This window comes from Ceratotherium simum, chromosome 5 (assembly GCF_057802395.1).
Source record: "Ceratotherium simum simum isolate JZ-2026a chromosome 5, ASM5780239v1, whole genome shotgun sequence".
Lineage (NCBI taxonomy): Eukaryota > Metazoa > Chordata > Mammalia > Perissodactyla > Rhinocerotidae > Ceratotherium > Ceratotherium simum.
In genome coordinates this window covers 83,710,787-83,728,054 of record NC_141904.1, presented here as the reverse complement: position 1 = coordinate 83,728,054, position 17,268 = coordinate 83,710,787, and the positions used below count along the sequence as shown (strand labels likewise).

Sequence of the window (17,268 nt, the reverse complement as noted above, 5' to 3'; positions counted from 1 at the left end):
AATTCAGGGAAAACAGGGGACTATAATGGAAGGGAATTTTCAACTCACTAACATATGCTACAACCTGAGATACTCAAAGGTGATTATAAGATCGTGTGGGTTTTTTCTGGCCCCCACTGAATTCATATAAGCGTAGAAGCTTTTCTGGAGGGAATGGAGAAAGGCAAAGAAGTATTTGATTATAAACATAAGCAGGAAAAGTTCTGCACTCTCTGCACTCAGAATAATTCACAAAATGCAACCATCAGTGCCTCATGCAGAGATACCTCCGTTGCTTTGCTCTTGGAGACCTGGGATGACGTATCATCCTCAATGTCATCTGCTGTGCTCTCCTGGGAATTCTGGGACATAATCTCTTCGCCCTAAACGTGGATGGGCCAAGACAAACGGTGGGTTATAATGATCACATTTGGGGTATCAAGGGGAAAAAGGCTTAGTTTACAAACAATACAAAGGAAGATATTCAGCCATTCAAACGTGGTCAAACATGGACACCAACCTGTGATCCAGCGTCTGGAGAAGTGATAACCCAAGGTTTCTGAAAAGACTGTGGCTCTGACACAATATGGAGTTTTACAAAAGGTCCATCTTTGTATTCTAATATACTAGATTTTACAAGGCCAGATTGTATTGGTGACTCATTCAGTTAATGCTGAATATAGTTCCAAAATTTCCCAAATACCTTAAGGTACATGAGCATGAACACACCAACCATGAATGGCCAGGTAGAGGCTGAAGGATGGTATACTAAAGTGATTTAAGAACATCAACTTTGGATCAGGACTGTTTGGACTCAAACTCTGACTCTATTCGTTTATTGCTGAATGACTTTAGGTAGTTACTTAACCTCTCTGAGCTTCAATTTTATCATGGAAACAATAGAATCTACCTCATAAAATTGATGTGAAGAAGGGAAGCTAATTCTCTGGGTTGCTGTTCTTTTCATATATAAGATTATAAAACTCAGATACTGTAAACATGAATGAGAAGGGCTTGAACCCCATTTGAAAAACACTGTAACTCCAAACTAGTAGTATAAGCAACATGAGATTTCAGCCAGTCAGTCAGACAATTGAAAGAACTTAGAAATGCTCATTTGTTAAAACTAGCCAGAGAATAATTTCAGAAATAAGACAGACTGGTTTAGGGGAAAAAACCCAAAATAACTAAACAAAAAAAAAAGTTATCCATATACAAAAGTGTTATTAGGAATCTACCCTCAGTGGGGCTTCAAGGCACCCCTCTAGATCTTACTGAGCTCGCTCCTCTGCCTCTGAGGCCTTGTTTCTATCAATGGTATGTTTCGGTGCTTCACTGCCTGGGATGAGGGGTGCAGCCTGTGACCGGGGCCCATAAGCAATCTACCCTAACTTTAAGAGCTAAACAGCCACAGACTTAAGAGGAAAACAGTCTTATTGAGAGAGCAGGGCTTAGGTGCCCCCCGACATACTTTCCAATGTTCTCACAAAGAATGGGAGTAGATTATTGCTGGCAGGGCCCCAGACTTACCTGCAAGTCCCGGTTTTTGAGATTGCCCAGCCAGAAAGCCTCCCTGCAGTTGTTGAGGACGAGCATGGCTTTCACTCTGCAAACTAACAGCTCCAGGGTCTTTTTGAGCAAAGGCACATGTTTGGTGAGTTTCGTGTCCTGGTGAATCTGAATGGAAACAAATGCACCCAACTCGTCTGCATTTATCAACATGCTTTCCTGTTTCCTGAACAGAAACTTTGAATTCCTGACATCTTGAACACCGAATAGGAGCATAAACCCTGCCAGTATAGGCCCGAGACACGCTCCATCACACAGCAGTAGTTTGGCAGAGTACTCCGAAGAGAATGGCAGCCATCCTTCAAGCTAAAAGAGCCTAGAAGACATACCACCAACACCTCCAGGTTCCTCTTCATAACCTCTTATTGACCAATTATCAATGGATTTACCTGAAATATTCTTGAACATATATTATACTGGTATTAAACAACAGAGAGTAGCCCTCTTTAGCTGAGAGTTCTTAAAATTCCACTGTTAGCACCTTCTGACGTTAGAACCAGCGGAGGAAGTGAGCAGTAGGAACTGGCTCAAAGAATCATTCTGTTTGCCAGTAACTGCAGAACTCTATGGTTCTGTGTTCCTTCAGACAAAAAGTGACAATGGTTCACTGTAGGCTTCAAGTAGAAAAGTCCTTTAATGCTAAAATGTTCTCACAAGAGGCAGATGTGTTCCCTGACAAGTAAGTAGAACAGCTGAAAAGCTCTAAAGATAGCTGCTGTTAGAACTCCCTCTTGTCTCCAGCAGAGTCATCACTTACATAATATTCTTCCTGTCCAGAGTACTTTGAAGCTATAACACAGCCCCCACCATTCTATCTCTCTCACCAAAGAAGAGCTTCTAGAGGAAATAGGGCTATGAAGTTTGAGTCAAATTTCAGATAAAGAAATTCCCCTCTAGATGACTGCTCAATCTTAACCAGCAACTAAGGATCTGACCACTCTGAATAAACTTCTTTGGACAGACACAGTTCCAGAAATGAAGGCTCAAGGAGGGTAAAAAAGGAAGAAGGAACTGGAGCTCGTGGATCTCCCAATGACAACTGCAGATTAAGCCAACAGGCAAGCTAGTGACATGACCTGCTTTTCCTCTTACCTTGGAATGCCCACACAGGTGATGAAGCAGCCTCGTGTCCAACTGGAAGGTTTCCAGTAAGCTCAGAACATCTTCCTATAACCAACAAAACTCATAAATGCCGTATGAAATGTTCTCATTTCACTTTAGATATCCTTGCAACCAAAGGCTCTAAAGAGGATAAACCCTGCAGGTTCCAGCCGTATATTGATAATTATCTTAATTTGGCCCTCCAATAGGAGGAATGCTGGCTAGCTGTCCTCCCTCTTCTCTTTCCGGGTTATGAGGGAGCAACCAAATATTGTGAGAGTGTTTTGCAAAGTTCAACTTGCTAAATATGTGTAAGAAATCATCATCTCTGTTTCTGTCCTTATTTCACTACTCTAGCCCTGGATCCCACTTGGCTAAAAAAACTCTCAAGACTGTCCATTATAACAGCAAAGAGTTTACGACACAAATGAGCTCTTTTTTTAATTATTCCCTAGAGTAGATCTAGAGAAGCACAAAGGAATAATCAAATGACACAGTGATATATGAGGTCCTGGGAGTGCAGCAGCACAATAAAATCAATCTAAAAGGAACCACCACCTTCAGATCTGGAAAAGTAGGAAGGTGGGTTTGAATCAGAGTGGGTCTGAGGAGTTCACCCTACTTTGGAATATTCCGTCCTATACAGGCATCTCTGGCAGTAGCTGAAGTGGACCAAAGGTGCCCAAGTAGAACTGTGGCCCAGAACGTGGCCAAGGGGACTGCCCCCACACTCAGCCCACGAAGCACCATGGATGTATCTTCTGAACAACTGTACAGAGCATGTCTTTGCTCTCTGCTCTCAGTTCTTACCCGGTGTTTTCTAAAACTGAAGTCTAAGAGCGGCATACACTGCTTCAGAAATGCTTCCACAAAGAGACGCCCGTACTGAAGAAGAGAAAAGACACATTGGTGATGACTTCTAGCTGAGGTCTTTCATCTGAAAGGCCCCTGCTTGGGGCAGCATAGCATCACCTAGCCCAGGGGTTTTATTTTCTTATTTTTGTATTGGGAGGGGTCCAAAAGGTTAATCTAGAGAATGTAGCTTAATGTAAAAACTAAATGGGCCTGCTAACTAAGCCCCAGTATTAGGCAGACTTACCTACCCTAGACACAGCCAATGGGCAGGGGCCTTGCTCAGCTTAAGAATGAGGGCATAGAAGAACAGAGTTCGGGAACCCCAGCTCCCTGAGGACAACTTACTCCCAAGAGGAAAAAATTGGGTAGAGCTGGGGAAGCACATGACCATTGCCAAATTTACCAATCAGATAAATCACTCCCCCTACTCCCATCTCCCACACTGGCACCAGGGTGGAGTGAGTAAAGAGGAAGAGAGAGGCCAGGAGAGAACAAGAATGGGGCGCCGTCCACTTGGAAGAAACCATCAGGAGTGAGGAAGAAGCATTCTTCCCATAACATTCCCCAGCTCTTAACCCATTGAGTTTACCAGCAAATCTAGGGCTAATCTGGGTGATCCCCATGGGAGAGGAGCTCAGCAGTTATCAGGATATCAGCTCCCGCATTCATGAGGCTACCCATGGGCTTTAAAAAGAAAAATCAGTCACTCCTCCTTCCTCCCTGTTGCCTGGGAAGGAATGCAGGGAGTGACTACTGCTCCTGAAGTCAGCTGTCCTGAAGCCACTCCTCCTTGTGCTAAGATTAGAACCAAAAGTTTTCAAACTGATAGGAAAATTGGCTTCTCTATTCATCCAACTAGTGTGGGAAAATGTATCCACCGTCTTTTCTAAAATACCACCTGTTAACACAGATTCTGGAGACTCTGGCTTGTGGGCAAGGTATTAAGCAATTCCTATCAGCTGAGGCCCTCTCTAGAGAGATCCGCAGGAAGAATAAACACTCAAGAGAGCCCGGGCAATCTCTCACCTTCAAACATACGTGCAGAACAGGACGACTATCAAACACCTGGAGAGACAAAAGACAAGAAACCAAAGCGGAGGACTGCTCCTTTGAGCACCCCAGCCTCTTTTCCATTGTGCAAAGCACAGCTCTGGGTGTTGTAGAGAATTCTAAAATGAAGAAGGCATGCCAAAAGTTAAATTAACTACAAAGCAGAATAAAGTAATCACCATAATTGAAGTTCAAGAAAAGGAAGAGGGAAGCAAAGTGGAACAAAAAATTGATTCCAACTGGGGATGTTAAGAAGATGGCACTGTAGAGGTCCAAAACCTTGATCTGAAGCCTTAAAAAAGAGTGGATGAGAGGTGGAAAGGAGAGAACGACATTCTAAGCTGGGAGAATAGCCTGAGCAAAATCACGGAGTGGGTGAGAGATAAAGAAGGTATTTAGGGTTGGAAGAGGGAGATAGTGGGGAATGTGCTCAGATCACAGAGACCCAAGGCACGGTGAGAAAGTGGGGGAATGACACGTGGAAGGAGTCATTAAATAGTAAGTATGGTGGCACAGATGGGAAAGAGGAAGGAAGAGAAGGAAAAAGACAGTGCCTAGGGAGAGAAGGGGTTATCCAGGATGGGCAGGGGGACAGGGAAGAAGACGAGGGAGAGCAGGTTCCCAAGGAAGGTTGGGGAGAAGAGCAGGGAGAGTCCATTTGGAAGCCAGGACCCTTGTTGGTTTCTGTAGTTAGCTGATGAGATGGGTCAAGGAGCCTCCAAACTCACCTTTATCAGGTTGATGAGGATAGTGAAATCTCGAACAGCCATGTGCCAGTAGAGGAGCTTCTCTTCATAAATCTGGGGGCAGCCAAATATACAGGCACCTCTGAATCACAGCCAAATACTTCTCTTACTGTACTCCCACTAATATATGGGTCTGGAATTACATAGCTATTCAGAGATTTCAGCCAGTATCCTCTCAAAGAGATATGGCAACCAGTGCACCCACAAGATGGTTCTGAGGCCTGCATATATACAAAATATTAGGGTACCTTATAGAGACTTCCTAAAAAGATGACCCCTCTTCAGTAATTTCCAAGTAGGAAAAAGCCTCTGCAACAGACCTACTGGCTATCAGATCCCTGTGGCTTCTCTGATTCCCTATGCTAGCCCTTGCTCTCAGCGGTCTAGCTCAGTTCTGGTTAGCGGGCTGCCAAGGCCCAGTACCACAGCACCTCAAACAGGCTTGCTCTCCTCATGCCAGCTCATAAGCAGCAAACTGCCAGGTGTGTGAGGCTATAAGCAAAGACATTTTTTTCCAGAGCTAGGGCCTATGGAGCAGTCCAAGCCTTCCCCTGGACAATAGCCAGGAAAAACAGAGCCCAATCCTCACCTCCAACTAGAAGGAAAGGAAATTAAACCAGGAGCTCTTTGAAAAAAATCCTGGATCTTCGTAACTCAAAGGAAATAGCTTAGGAGAAACCCTAGACCCAAGAAATAGAAGACCAGCTTCCAAGCAATTGAAGCTTGGAAGTGGGAGTATTTGACCCACCTGCTGTGAGGCTGCTGCTGTGCCAGCCTGAAGACCTTTCACTGTCTTCTCGAGTTCAGCCATCATCACACAAAAGAAAATGACAAAGGTGTGCCTAGAAGAGGGGAACAGCATGCATGCCCACACAATGACGCACTGGTTAGAAAGAACTTCCTGGGAAGAAGCCAAGGAACCAAAAGCCATTTCCTTCCCCACCTCTTTAAATGTCCTCTCACTAGGGTCCACTGTAAGACAATGGAGGAGTGGAAAGAATTCAGAAAGGAGACCAAGATGGCCTGTGAAACAATGGAATTGACTTTATGAAGGGAGATGGTGTGGTGGTATGGAAAGAGCAGTGAAGTCACGTTGAGAAGAGGCAAGTTTAAATTCCTGGTTCCATATTTGCTTTATTGCCTGTGTAAGCCTGAGAAAGTTCCCTCTCTAACGCTCATTTTCCTCATCAGTAAAGTAGGGGTAATGATACCTACCTCATAGAACCATCAAAAGGATCAAATGAGATAAAGAATGTGAAAGTGCTTTATAAACTGTGAAGACTATACAAGTGTAATATAGCCATTGATATTATGAGACACAAAACCCACTAAGTGAGACATACACGATTAGACAGAACAATCACTTTATCCTTTAAAGGTGGTTAAAATATTGGAAAAATAATCTCATGTTTAAAGGATGAAATTACTGATAGAAGTCTGGTGACTAAATATTCATTGCCTTTGAAGACTGTAACTACTGAAAATTCATTCCTCAGTAAGGTCCTTTCACATGGGTTGGCTGAGAGCCCCTACTAAGAATGCATAGTACACATTCTGTGTGTTGAATGAATGATTGTACCTACCATCTATATCAGAATTAGATGAAGAGTAAGGTAGTTATTTGGAAACTACGGACATTGGACAGTATGATTCTAACTTAGGGGAAGAACTGGAGGAGGGAACTCCCTTACCTGGTCAGTGTAGGGAATGTGGAAGAAGATGCATCTTTAGGAGAGTTGATCAGTCCTGGGACACCAACGCCAGCAATCTCCTCTATGGCCTTCAGAACACTGTCTGTGTGCTCCAGGTAGATGCTACATTGAGAGCCATAGGAGTATGAACACATACTACAGAATTCCTAAATCAAGATTTCTCTCTTGAGATATTACCAGATATTAAGCTTTAAAACAATTACGAGCATTTATTTATAATTTTATTTATTTATTTATTTCCCCCCAAAGCCCCAGTAGATAGTTGTATGTCATAGCTGCCATCCTTCTAGTTGCTGTATGTGGGACGCGGCCTCAGCATGGCTGGAGAAGTGGTGCGTCGGTGCATGCCCGGGATCCAAACCCGGGCCGCCAGCAGCGGAGTGCGTGCACTTAACCACTAAGCCACGGGGCTGGCCCTGAGCATTTATTTTTAATAAAATAAAGATTCCAGATACTCGTCAGGAAGTAAAGGAAATGATGTCTCAATTGGAAATAGACACCTAGGAAGTGATGGATGTGTCTTGAATATAGTAGGTAATAAATAAATAAATACCTGATCCATTGGTTAACAAGGCGGGATACAACCAGACTCCTCCACTTCCTCTATGATTTGATTTAACACTAATGGACTAGCTGACAGTATAAAACAGAACTAGCGGATCTTACCATCCACATATTCCAAATTATGTTAACTTCTAACCTACTTCATTACTTTCAAGTTCCCCCTAACGAAGGTAATTTAATTTCTCAATCTTTGACCAGCTGAGGGATCCCAAAGTGGCAAAATGAAAGGAAACAGAGCATCTCACCTGAGCAAAATATGGAGCTGGTCATTGGGGATGCTGCTCTTCTCTTTCTCTCCATGTGGCCACACCCGACAGAGAAATTGTCTAGCCAGGGAAGCTGTTGGAGAAGCAAACAAATATATCTCATGCCTGGAAATGGACCTCACCTTTGTTTTTCAGGCTTTTGGGGATGACTGCTGATCAAAAGGAGTATTCTTTTATATCTACAATGAAGTTCCTGATCTAACAGACAATTTGAAAAGAGCTGTCATGTGTTCCTGCTCCACTGGCCCTTCTACCAGAAATAAACCCACTTGTCTAAGACCCAGAGCATCCTTACCCTCTCACCTCATCCTGACACACACAAACATGAGCTACAGAGACGCACACAGAGAAAAGGAATGCTGCTGGGCAGTGGGAAAGCCAATCTTGTTCCTCCTGGGCACGCCAATAAGCAGTGGCCATCTCACACATTCAGACCAAACCCTCTCCTTTTAATCAACAGGGAATAATAAAAGCTTGTTTTGCGTTTTCTTCTTGCTTTCTGTTTGTGCTGCCAATTAGGACATATAACAAAGTGAGTTGTATTCCAAGAGCTATGGCAAAAGATAGTTAAAGAAAAAGATCAGGGATAGGGCCAAGCCTTTCTTTGCACTGATGTCACCTCATGGTTTATGTCTCTTTTTGTCAAGTCAAATGTCTCAGATAATTTAGAAAAAAAAAAAGGAAGGACATAAATAAACAGAAGCCAAACAAAAAATTATCTAGCCAACTGAACTAACCAAATTGAGACTAAGCAATATCAGCATGGATCAGTAATAGCTCTTCTGGGAAAATGTCCTTTTTGGTACAGCAAGAGGGCACATCCACAGTTATGGAGGGATTTACGTGTAAAATATACAAGATTCTAGGAAGCCCCAAGTTTACAAGCTTGAGTTATTAATCCTATTCATGAAGAAAAGAAGAGAGGATCTGGGCTCATCACCAATTTTTCCTTTGTTCTGAGTAGGAGCTGTAGATTTCTCCAAAACGACCATCAAAAGTTTGATGAGATAAAGAGCACACTGGAAAGTGGGAATGCTGTGATGGAAATTCTGCAAGTAATGGAAGCTCTGGCTGCAAGGAGACAGGAAAAAAAAGGCATCACAAGTATTACAGATATGTCTAAATCCCTGAATTGTCCAAGTCCACTCAAGTGTTTGGTGGTCTAAACAGAATTCTCCTCATTTTCAGGTGCTTTTTTTTTTTGTACCTTTTTTTGTTTTTTTGTGAGGAAGACCAGCCCTGAGCTAACATCTGATGCCAATCCTCCTCTTTTTGCTGAGGAAGATTGGCCGTGGACTAATATTTGTGCCCATCTTCCTCTGCTTTATATGGGATGCCACCACAGCATGGCTTGACAAGCGATGCATGGGTGCATGCCTGGGATCCAAACCTGCGAACCCCAGGCCGCTGAAGCAGAGCGCGTGCACTTAACCGCTGCACCACTGGGCGGCCCCTCAGGTACTTTAATTGCAACCCTCTTTCAACACCTTGATAGAGAACTCTAACTTGGTATGGAGAAAGCCAGGGCAGAACAGAGCCCAGTAGATGGAATGCTGGCCTTGAAGGGGTCATGTACGTCAAGATACCCAAGGACTAGTCTAGGCCATGCTTATATGTGCAACCCTGGATAAATTATTTGCTCTTTAAGGCCTTAGGCAACACACTGAGAATGTTTAAATTCTGGGTTCACAGGGACAAAGTGAAAGCAAATTATAAGGCAGAGAAAGCAAAGCTTTTAATAAAGGTACCACATATGGTCTGCTTCCAATGCACACTGAAGTAATGGCAGATGGGGAGTCACAATTTCATCCAAAATCATAGTTGAAATAAAACTAAAGTCAACTCCTGATTGATTGGTGAGAAGAAGGACAAATTTAAAAGTACTGTATTTGGAATGAAATAAGTTCCTGCCGTACAGGCAGGAATGACAAGCATTGATTGTGGACCCAGTGATAGCCTAGGCTCTCAGGGCAGATGAGAGGAAGACCAAGTTACTCTGGTTGAAGCTGGGATAGGAGGCTGGGAGCCATGCCCCTTAGATCTCCTTCACATCCACCTCCTCCGCTGCCTAGCCCTCAGCCTAGGCTCCTCTTCTTCCAAGACTGGGAGAAGGAGACAGGCAACCAGTGATAACTAGTTGCTACCTAATTATCTAACCCTACTGGGAGATAGAGTAGGTCCCTGGATAATCAAGAGCTGACTACAGATGGTCAGTGCTTTCATCATCATTACTTGAAAAGGCAAGCTTTATAGGATGAAGGATCCATGAAGATTGAGTATGATTTGTTCAATAGTTTCTAATGCTTCAGGATTTATCTGAATACTTAGATGAGAAAGCTCATATAACTGAGGAAAAGCAGCTGATAATACCAATTTCCCTCACAACTACTGAGAGACACCCAAGTTTTGCCAAGTAATCTTGCCAATCTCGTTCCTGGGAGTTTCTTCTGGACACTCTGGAACATGTAGTCTGACCCACCTGAGCAGTTCCTCCAAGGGCTGGTCAGGCTCTTTCTGCTTCAGTTGGCTAGTAAGGACCTCGAGGGCTGAACACAGTAAATTATAATTTTCAGGTTGAAAAAATCCACTCCTAAGGGAAAATCAAGGTAAGATGGTTTAGCTTAGTTTCAGGAAGAGTGCTTGGACAGCATCTGAGGATCCTGGCTTCCAGTCTGTACCATCAACATAAGCCAACAGAAAGAAGAAGAAGTAGAATACCGAAAGCACGCAAGTGCCAAATTCAGCCACAGCTCTGAGTGTCAGACTAGAAGCTGAAGTGCACCTGAAATAGTCTTTCCTTAAGGACCTAACAGTCCTCCTAGGTTTATTTTCAAGGGAAAAAAGCACTCCTTCATTCCCTATATTTTAGAGATAAGTCTCAGTCTTCTCCAAAAAAACAAGAATAATTTTGTCAATTTGCTAAATTGATATGTAATCCACAGTAGGCGCTCAATAAAGAGTTTATTCCTTCTTCTATATTAATAAGTCAAGTCTTTTCAATTCTATCTTCAGATTATCTTTTCTACTACTGTCCCTTCCTTTCCAAGCCCGGCCCGTCACACTAGGCCAGGTCCTTATCATCATCCCATGCATAGATCCTGGCAACACCTTTTGACTGGTCTTTTTGCATCCCTTTCCAATCTGTCCTGCACACTGCTGCCAAAAGGATTTTCTTAAAACATCGCTTTCATCATACCATGGCTGTGATCACAAAACTCCAAAATTGCTTCCCTGGAGAACATTCACATTCTTCTGCCTGACCTTGGAGGCCTGGCACTGTCTGACCCCTAGATCTTGTACTCCTCTGGAAACATTTCCACACCACCAGCGGTAGTCCTTCTTCCTTTCAACAAATGTATTCTGAGGGTCTATTTTTTTTTTTTAGACAGCTTTATTGAGGTATAATTGACATACAATAAACTGCATGTATTTAAATTGTTGAATTTGATCAGTTGACTATATAAACCCATGAAACTATCACCACAATGAAAATAATGAACATATTCAGTACCCTCAAAGTTTCCTTGTATTCCTTTGTAATCTTTCCCTCCCTCCATTCTCCCACCCAATGCTAGGCAACCACTGATCTGTTTTCTGTCACCATAAGATTATATGCTTTTTCTAGTATTTCATATAAATGGGATCAAATACTACATACTCTTATGATCTTACTTTTAATTCAGTGTAATTCTTTTTTCATCCATGTTGCTGCATGTAGTATTCCACCATATGGATATACCACCATTTGTTTATCCATTCACTGGCTGATGGACACTTGAGTTGTTTCCAGTCTGGGGTTATTACAAATAAAGCTGCTACAAGCACTCATACACAAGACTTTGTGTAGACATATGCTTTCGTTTCTCTTGAGTAAATACCTACAAGTAGAATGGCTGGGTTGTATGGTAGATGTATGTCTAACTTTTTAAGAAACTGCTAAACTGTTTTCAAAAGTGGGTGTACTATTTTACAGTTCCACCAGCAGCAAGTAAGAGTTCCAGTTGCTCCACATCCTCACCAACATTTGGCAAGGTAAATCCTTTTACTTTAGCCATGCAGGGATTTTAACTTGCATTTCCTTAATAACTAATACTACTGAACATCTTTGCATGTGTTTATTTGCCATCCATCTATCTCCCTGATGAAGCATCTGTTGAAATCTTTTTTCAGGCACTGTTTTTTAAGTACTAAGGATACAACAGTGACTTGTTTCTGCCCTCATGGAGCTCACAGTCTAGCAGGGAACACAGATGAACAAGTAATTATAATAAAGTGTGATGAGTTCTATCATAAGACGATACCAGAGTATTAGGAGAGAACTGGGGGTTAGATAGGCAGGAAGGAGGCTTACCTGGCCTCGGGTTCAGAGAAGATGCCCCTGACGAAGTGAGGTTTAAATCCAGATCTCAAGGGTGAGTTAGAAAAGACTGAGGATCAAGGAGGGTAGGAATACTCGTAGAAGGATGAGTATGCGTGAAGCCTTCCAGGTGAAAGGTATATAGGGTCCTGAAATTAATTCAGTATAGCTGGAGGCCAGAGTGCAAGACAGTGAGTGGAATATTAGGAGTCAGATAATGAAAGGCCTTAGAAGCTAGGTAAAAGAGTTTGAACTCAAGAAAAATCTAAGGGCAATCAGAAACCAAAGCTGGGACAGGACAAGACTGGGTTGCATTGGCAAGACACTGATGGCTGTGTGAAGAACGGACTGAGGGGGCAACCGGAGACAGAGAGACCAACCGCGAAATCAACCTAGTCCAGGCGAGAGATGACAGGAGTCTGGAAGCAGTGGAGATGGAGAGGAGCACATGGCTATCAAGATGTTACCTAGATGGGGCCGGCCCCGTGGCTTGGTGGTTAAGTGCGTGCGCTCTGCTGCCGGCGGCCCGGGTTCGGATCCCGGGTGCGCACCGAGGCACCGCTCCTCCGGCCATGCTGGGGCCGCGTCCCACGTACAGCGGCTGGAAGGATGTGCAGCTATGACAGACAACTATGTACTGGGGCTTTGGGGAAAAATAAATAAATAAAATCTTTAAAAAAAAAAAAAAAAAAGATGTTACCTAGATGGTAAAAATCAACAAGATTTGGTGATCGGATGTGGGAGAGAGAAAAGGAAGAGAGTAGAGGAAGGGACAAAGAATAACTCCTGGTTTCTGGCTCAGACAACTGGTGGTGCCATTTACCTAGCCAGGCAAAGCTGAGGGAGCAGTGGTAAGGATGACACACTCGGTTTTGGATGTGATGAGTCTGAGGTGTCAATGACACATCTAAGAGGGTGTTGAGTAGGCAGTTGGATATAAATGCCTGTAGCTCAGAAGATCAATTTTAGCAAAAATTTAAGCTTGGGTGACATTGCCCAGGAAACTTGTATAATGAGAACAGAGGGGCCAGCGCCCAGCCCTGAGGAAGAAAAACACTTAAGGGACACACCTCCCTCCTTTCTACTTTTGTCCACGCCGTGTCTTCCAACTCTTTCCTTTACCTCCCCAAAGGCCTTCTACCCTTCAAGGGTCCAACAAAGTCCCACTGCTTCCAACAAAGTCCCCAGCTCACACTGTATTCAGCTCTTTACCACATAATCTGGAATTTATCTACAACTTGTTTAGAAGCAACTTAAGTAATAGTCTCTCTGGCATTATAAAAAGCTTGCCACAGCAAACTTGGCTAAGAATCAGATGGCCAGATTTGTTACAGGTTAGCCAATAGCAAGTCACCTAATTTTCAAATGAGTTAATAAATGAGCAGCTCCATAAGACACAGAGGGTGCAAGATCAAATGAAATGATGCAGACAAAAACACTCCAAAAAGAATAAGCACCATACTTACATAAGGCTTTTGGAGCCTTCTCTTTCTGTCCTGGCATGGTCAAGTAAAAGCAAGTACACACTCGATTATCTCTACCTACCATACGTGCCACATACTCACCAAGCAAAAAGCCCATGAAAAATCTGCAGTAGCCTCTGATAGCTGGAAGACGTAATGTGGTACTCCTGAACTTTCACTCCTGGTCCATCAGCTACACCCTGATTCTCAGCAGCTAAGCACTAAAAGGGAAAAATGCTTTTAGAACAGTTGCTGCAGCAATTGCCCTCATTTTCCTTCAATATTTCTCTTAGTGATTTCTAAGTCTCTGTAATGATAAGAGAGGCTTCTGACCTGAAAACAGTTGTGAATGTTCTCCAGATGGTTACACATTGGAGTGAGCAGTTGAACAATATTATAAGCAATTTCTTGGGCAGATCTCTGATGGAGATGTGAGAATCCAATATTCCGGCTTCCTTTACTCTATAACAAATTCAGAGTTATCGGGGAAGAAACTGCTGGATAGCTTCTCTAGAACTAAGAGTTTGTTATGGAGTTTAGTCCAACCTGTGCCACGAGGTAGGAACGAACAGAAGAAACTGTTTGCTTGCTGAAGACTCTATTCTGAAAGAGGGATATATTCTGACAGAAGGATCTTGTTCCATCTTCAAATAACCAAGAGATTGGCTTTTGGAGAGTACAAACAATGTTTGAGAAGTATAGATCCATAATTACTAATGAGATAATGCTCACACAAAAACAGAAATCATTTAGGCTGACAAGAATGTAGAGAAGGGGCTGGCCCGGTGGCGCAAGCGGTTAAGTGCATGCGCTCCGCTGCGGCGGCCAGGGGTTCGCCGGTTTGGATCCCGGGTGCGCACCAATGCACCGCTTGTCAAACCATGCTGCAGCGGCATCCCATATAAAGTGGAGGAAGATGGGCATGGACGTTAGCCCAGGGCCAGTCTTCCTCAGCAAAAAGAGGAGGATTGGCAGATGTTAGCTCAGGGCCGATCTTCCTCACACACACACAAAAAAAAGAATGTAGAGAAAATAATGAGTACAAAAAAGAAAGAATCAAGTAACTGGATATATTAATGTTTAAATGCTTACACCTAAAATCTTCACATTTTGTTGTCTGCATCATCCAACTGCTTCACCAGATGCTATGAGCACATTTGTACATTATACACACATTCGAGGTTTTGGCCTTTTCTAGACAGCCAACTACTTACACTAAGGCTTGGGCATGGGCTTAGTTTGGGAGGCTGTTAAAACCAAAACCTAAGCAAAGAAAAGGATTCAGGAATATTCAGGGCATTTAGAAACACATTTCCTGTTTTGGGTGGTTTTTTTGTTTTCTTTGTTTCAAAGTTCCTTTCTAAAGCAAGGTGAATATGGTCTCGCAATGGGGCTGCCCAGAGACCCAAACATAATGCAGAGAAAAGTAACAACTTAGTCACTACTAAGACGTCTTATTTCCAAATCCACCAAGGCCAGCGCTTGTGCTTCTGCCTATACTAACCTTGAGGAAGGGGACTCTCCTGGCAACAGGTGTGAGCATATTCTCCACCTTCTGGGAGAGATCTTCTAGCAAGAAAAGCAGCTCAGGGGGCTTAAGTTGCACAACTTCTGTAGCCTGTCACAAGGAGGAAGGAAAGAATAATTCCAAGCATGTCCTAGCTATCTTTTTGGAGGAGCACATGTCATGTTTACTCTTCCCAATGGGTGAATAATCTGACCATTACCAAAAAAGGGGAACATTTCCCCACCTCATATAAGTGGCTGTTGTGTCCTGCCAACACATCAAAAAGTCAAGCATTTCCAAAGTAAAACAAAATTTCAAATTAAGAAAATAGGATTTCGAGGCAGTATAGTTTTAGGAGATATACTTTTTCTCCAGAAATAAATGCCTCTGTCTATCCTTACAGCTGTGGACCCAAGGTGCATTTCTTAAGTATCCTGGGATAAAAAATGACTAATTCAAGGGACTTTCGCTTTTTTCTGTTTGTTAAATAATCCTTTCCTATTTTTTTTCCCCTAATGTTTTGCTACTATTAACTCTGGGCAAGATCCCTATAAGTGTATTACACTATCAGAAACAGAATGGGCCAAATACATTCTCACTTTTTTTTTTTAGTGAGGAAGATCAGCCCTGAGCTAACATCTGTTGCCAATCCTCCTCTTTTTGCTGAGGAAGATTGGCCCTGGGCTAACATCCGTGCCCATCTTCCTCTACTTTATATATGGAACTCCTGACACAGCGTGGCTTGATAAGCAGTGCGTAGGTCCACGTTTGGGATCCGAACCTGCAAACCCCAGGCTGCCTAAGCAGGGTGTGTGAACTTAACCACTACACCACTGTGCTGGCCCCCCAGTCTCACTTTTTAAGTCTCACTGTTCACTCAATATACATTTATGGAGAATCGCTAAGTACAAGCTGACGTAGAAAGACTGGGGGGGAAAAAGGATACTATCTCTATTCTGAAGGAGCTTACATTCTTGTAAAAATCTATGGTAAAAAATCCACGCTATTTCTCAATTTTTTTTTAACCTATAGAAACTCCACTCTCTGTTGAAATCCCATATCAAAAGTAGTTACCTTTTCTGTGAAAATGTCCTTTACTTCCAACTCCATTATAAATACCCTTCTCTCCTCAGAGTTTCACTTGTACTTGGTTCAGACCATCAATATAGCATGTACTGCTAGTTATGTCTACTTCCTTTATTAGATTATGAGCTATCTGAAGCAAGCATCATGCTGTATGTACTACTGAAATGCCAATGTTTAGATTAGTGCCAAACACAAAAAGGCCTCGAAAAGCATCTGATGGATGCTGAACAAATGTCATGAAAAAGTGAAAACAGCATTGATCTCTATAAACCAGAACAGTGCTGCTCTACAAAAGTAATCCAAATAGCTTATTATTAGTAACCTAAGGTAAGGATCACATCATCAGCATGGTTTTTTATAATGCCTAGTATACTATTAAAAACTCAGAATTATAAACATCAAGATGATGAGGATGATCACTCATCATTAGTTTTACACGTAAAGGCTTTGGCAGCCAGAGTCCAACTTCTCTCAATGTCATGGTGTTCTTTTTGAAATAAGAATAGAGCTAAGGAACTTTGTGAAAGATTAAGTTCTGGACCTCAGCACTGTCACTTACTTCAGTATGCATTTCAGTATCTAAGATAAACTTGGTCACAAGCCCACAATGCAGAATAGAGAAGACTTCAATATCCAGCTCTCGGAAAAAAGCTCGGTAATTCTGCAGTGACACTGATGTCTTGTCTTCTTTCCCTTTGAACTCCTGCGGAGAAAGTAGCAGCAATGAACAAAATAATTAAGGCTTCTATACAAATCTAATCTTTAGTGTAGATTTCAAAGTGCCATTATGCATTCATTTTATGCAAAAAGTTACATTTTCATCACATCACTGACTTTCTTTCACTAAAGTCCCTAAATATTCCAGAGACCTCATTTAATACTGGAATATAGGTCACACATCAAGACCCTTGGTAGGTTTCCAATGGATGAACTATTAGACAAATCAAGGCATTATGGTGTGCTACAGAAAACTACGAGCTTAGGGGTCAGAAAGATCTGACTTCAAATCCTTG

The 17,268-nt window shown here is 42.6% G+C and overlaps 1 protein-coding gene across 1 annotated transcript in view; it reads right to left on the bottom strand.

Moving 5' to 3' along the window:
- The window catches only part of FANCD2 (FA complementation group D2), a 54,724-nt gene that overhangs the window by 2,169 nt on the left and 35,287 nt on the right, over positions 1 to 17,268 (bottom strand). Inside the window, exons 30-44 of the mRNA XM_087431485.1 lie at positions 16,815 to 16,958; positions 15,167 to 15,280; positions 13,996 to 14,124; positions 13,765 to 13,883; positions 10,322 to 10,432; positions 8,783 to 8,913; positions 7,822 to 7,915; positions 6,992 to 7,114; positions 6,049 to 6,142; positions 5,283 to 5,354; positions 4,531 to 4,569; positions 3,460 to 3,534; positions 2,641 to 2,715; positions 1,510 to 1,656; positions 267 to 362 (exon numbers count right to left, since the gene is read on the bottom strand). Of these exons, the coding sequence (XP_087287611.1) occupies positions 267 to 362; positions 1,510 to 1,656; positions 2,641 to 2,715; positions 3,460 to 3,534; positions 4,531 to 4,569; positions 5,283 to 5,354; positions 6,049 to 6,142; positions 6,992 to 7,114; positions 7,822 to 7,915; positions 8,783 to 8,913; positions 10,322 to 10,432; positions 13,765 to 13,883; positions 13,996 to 14,124; positions 15,167 to 15,280; positions 16,815 to 16,958 (1,563 nt within the window). The remainder of the gene's footprint in view (positions 1 to 266; positions 363 to 1,509; positions 1,657 to 2,640; positions 2,716 to 3,459; positions 3,535 to 4,530; positions 4,570 to 5,282; positions 5,355 to 6,048; positions 6,143 to 6,991; positions 7,115 to 7,821; positions 7,916 to 8,782; positions 8,914 to 10,321; positions 10,433 to 13,764; positions 13,884 to 13,995; positions 14,125 to 15,166; positions 15,281 to 16,814; positions 16,959 to 17,268) is intronic.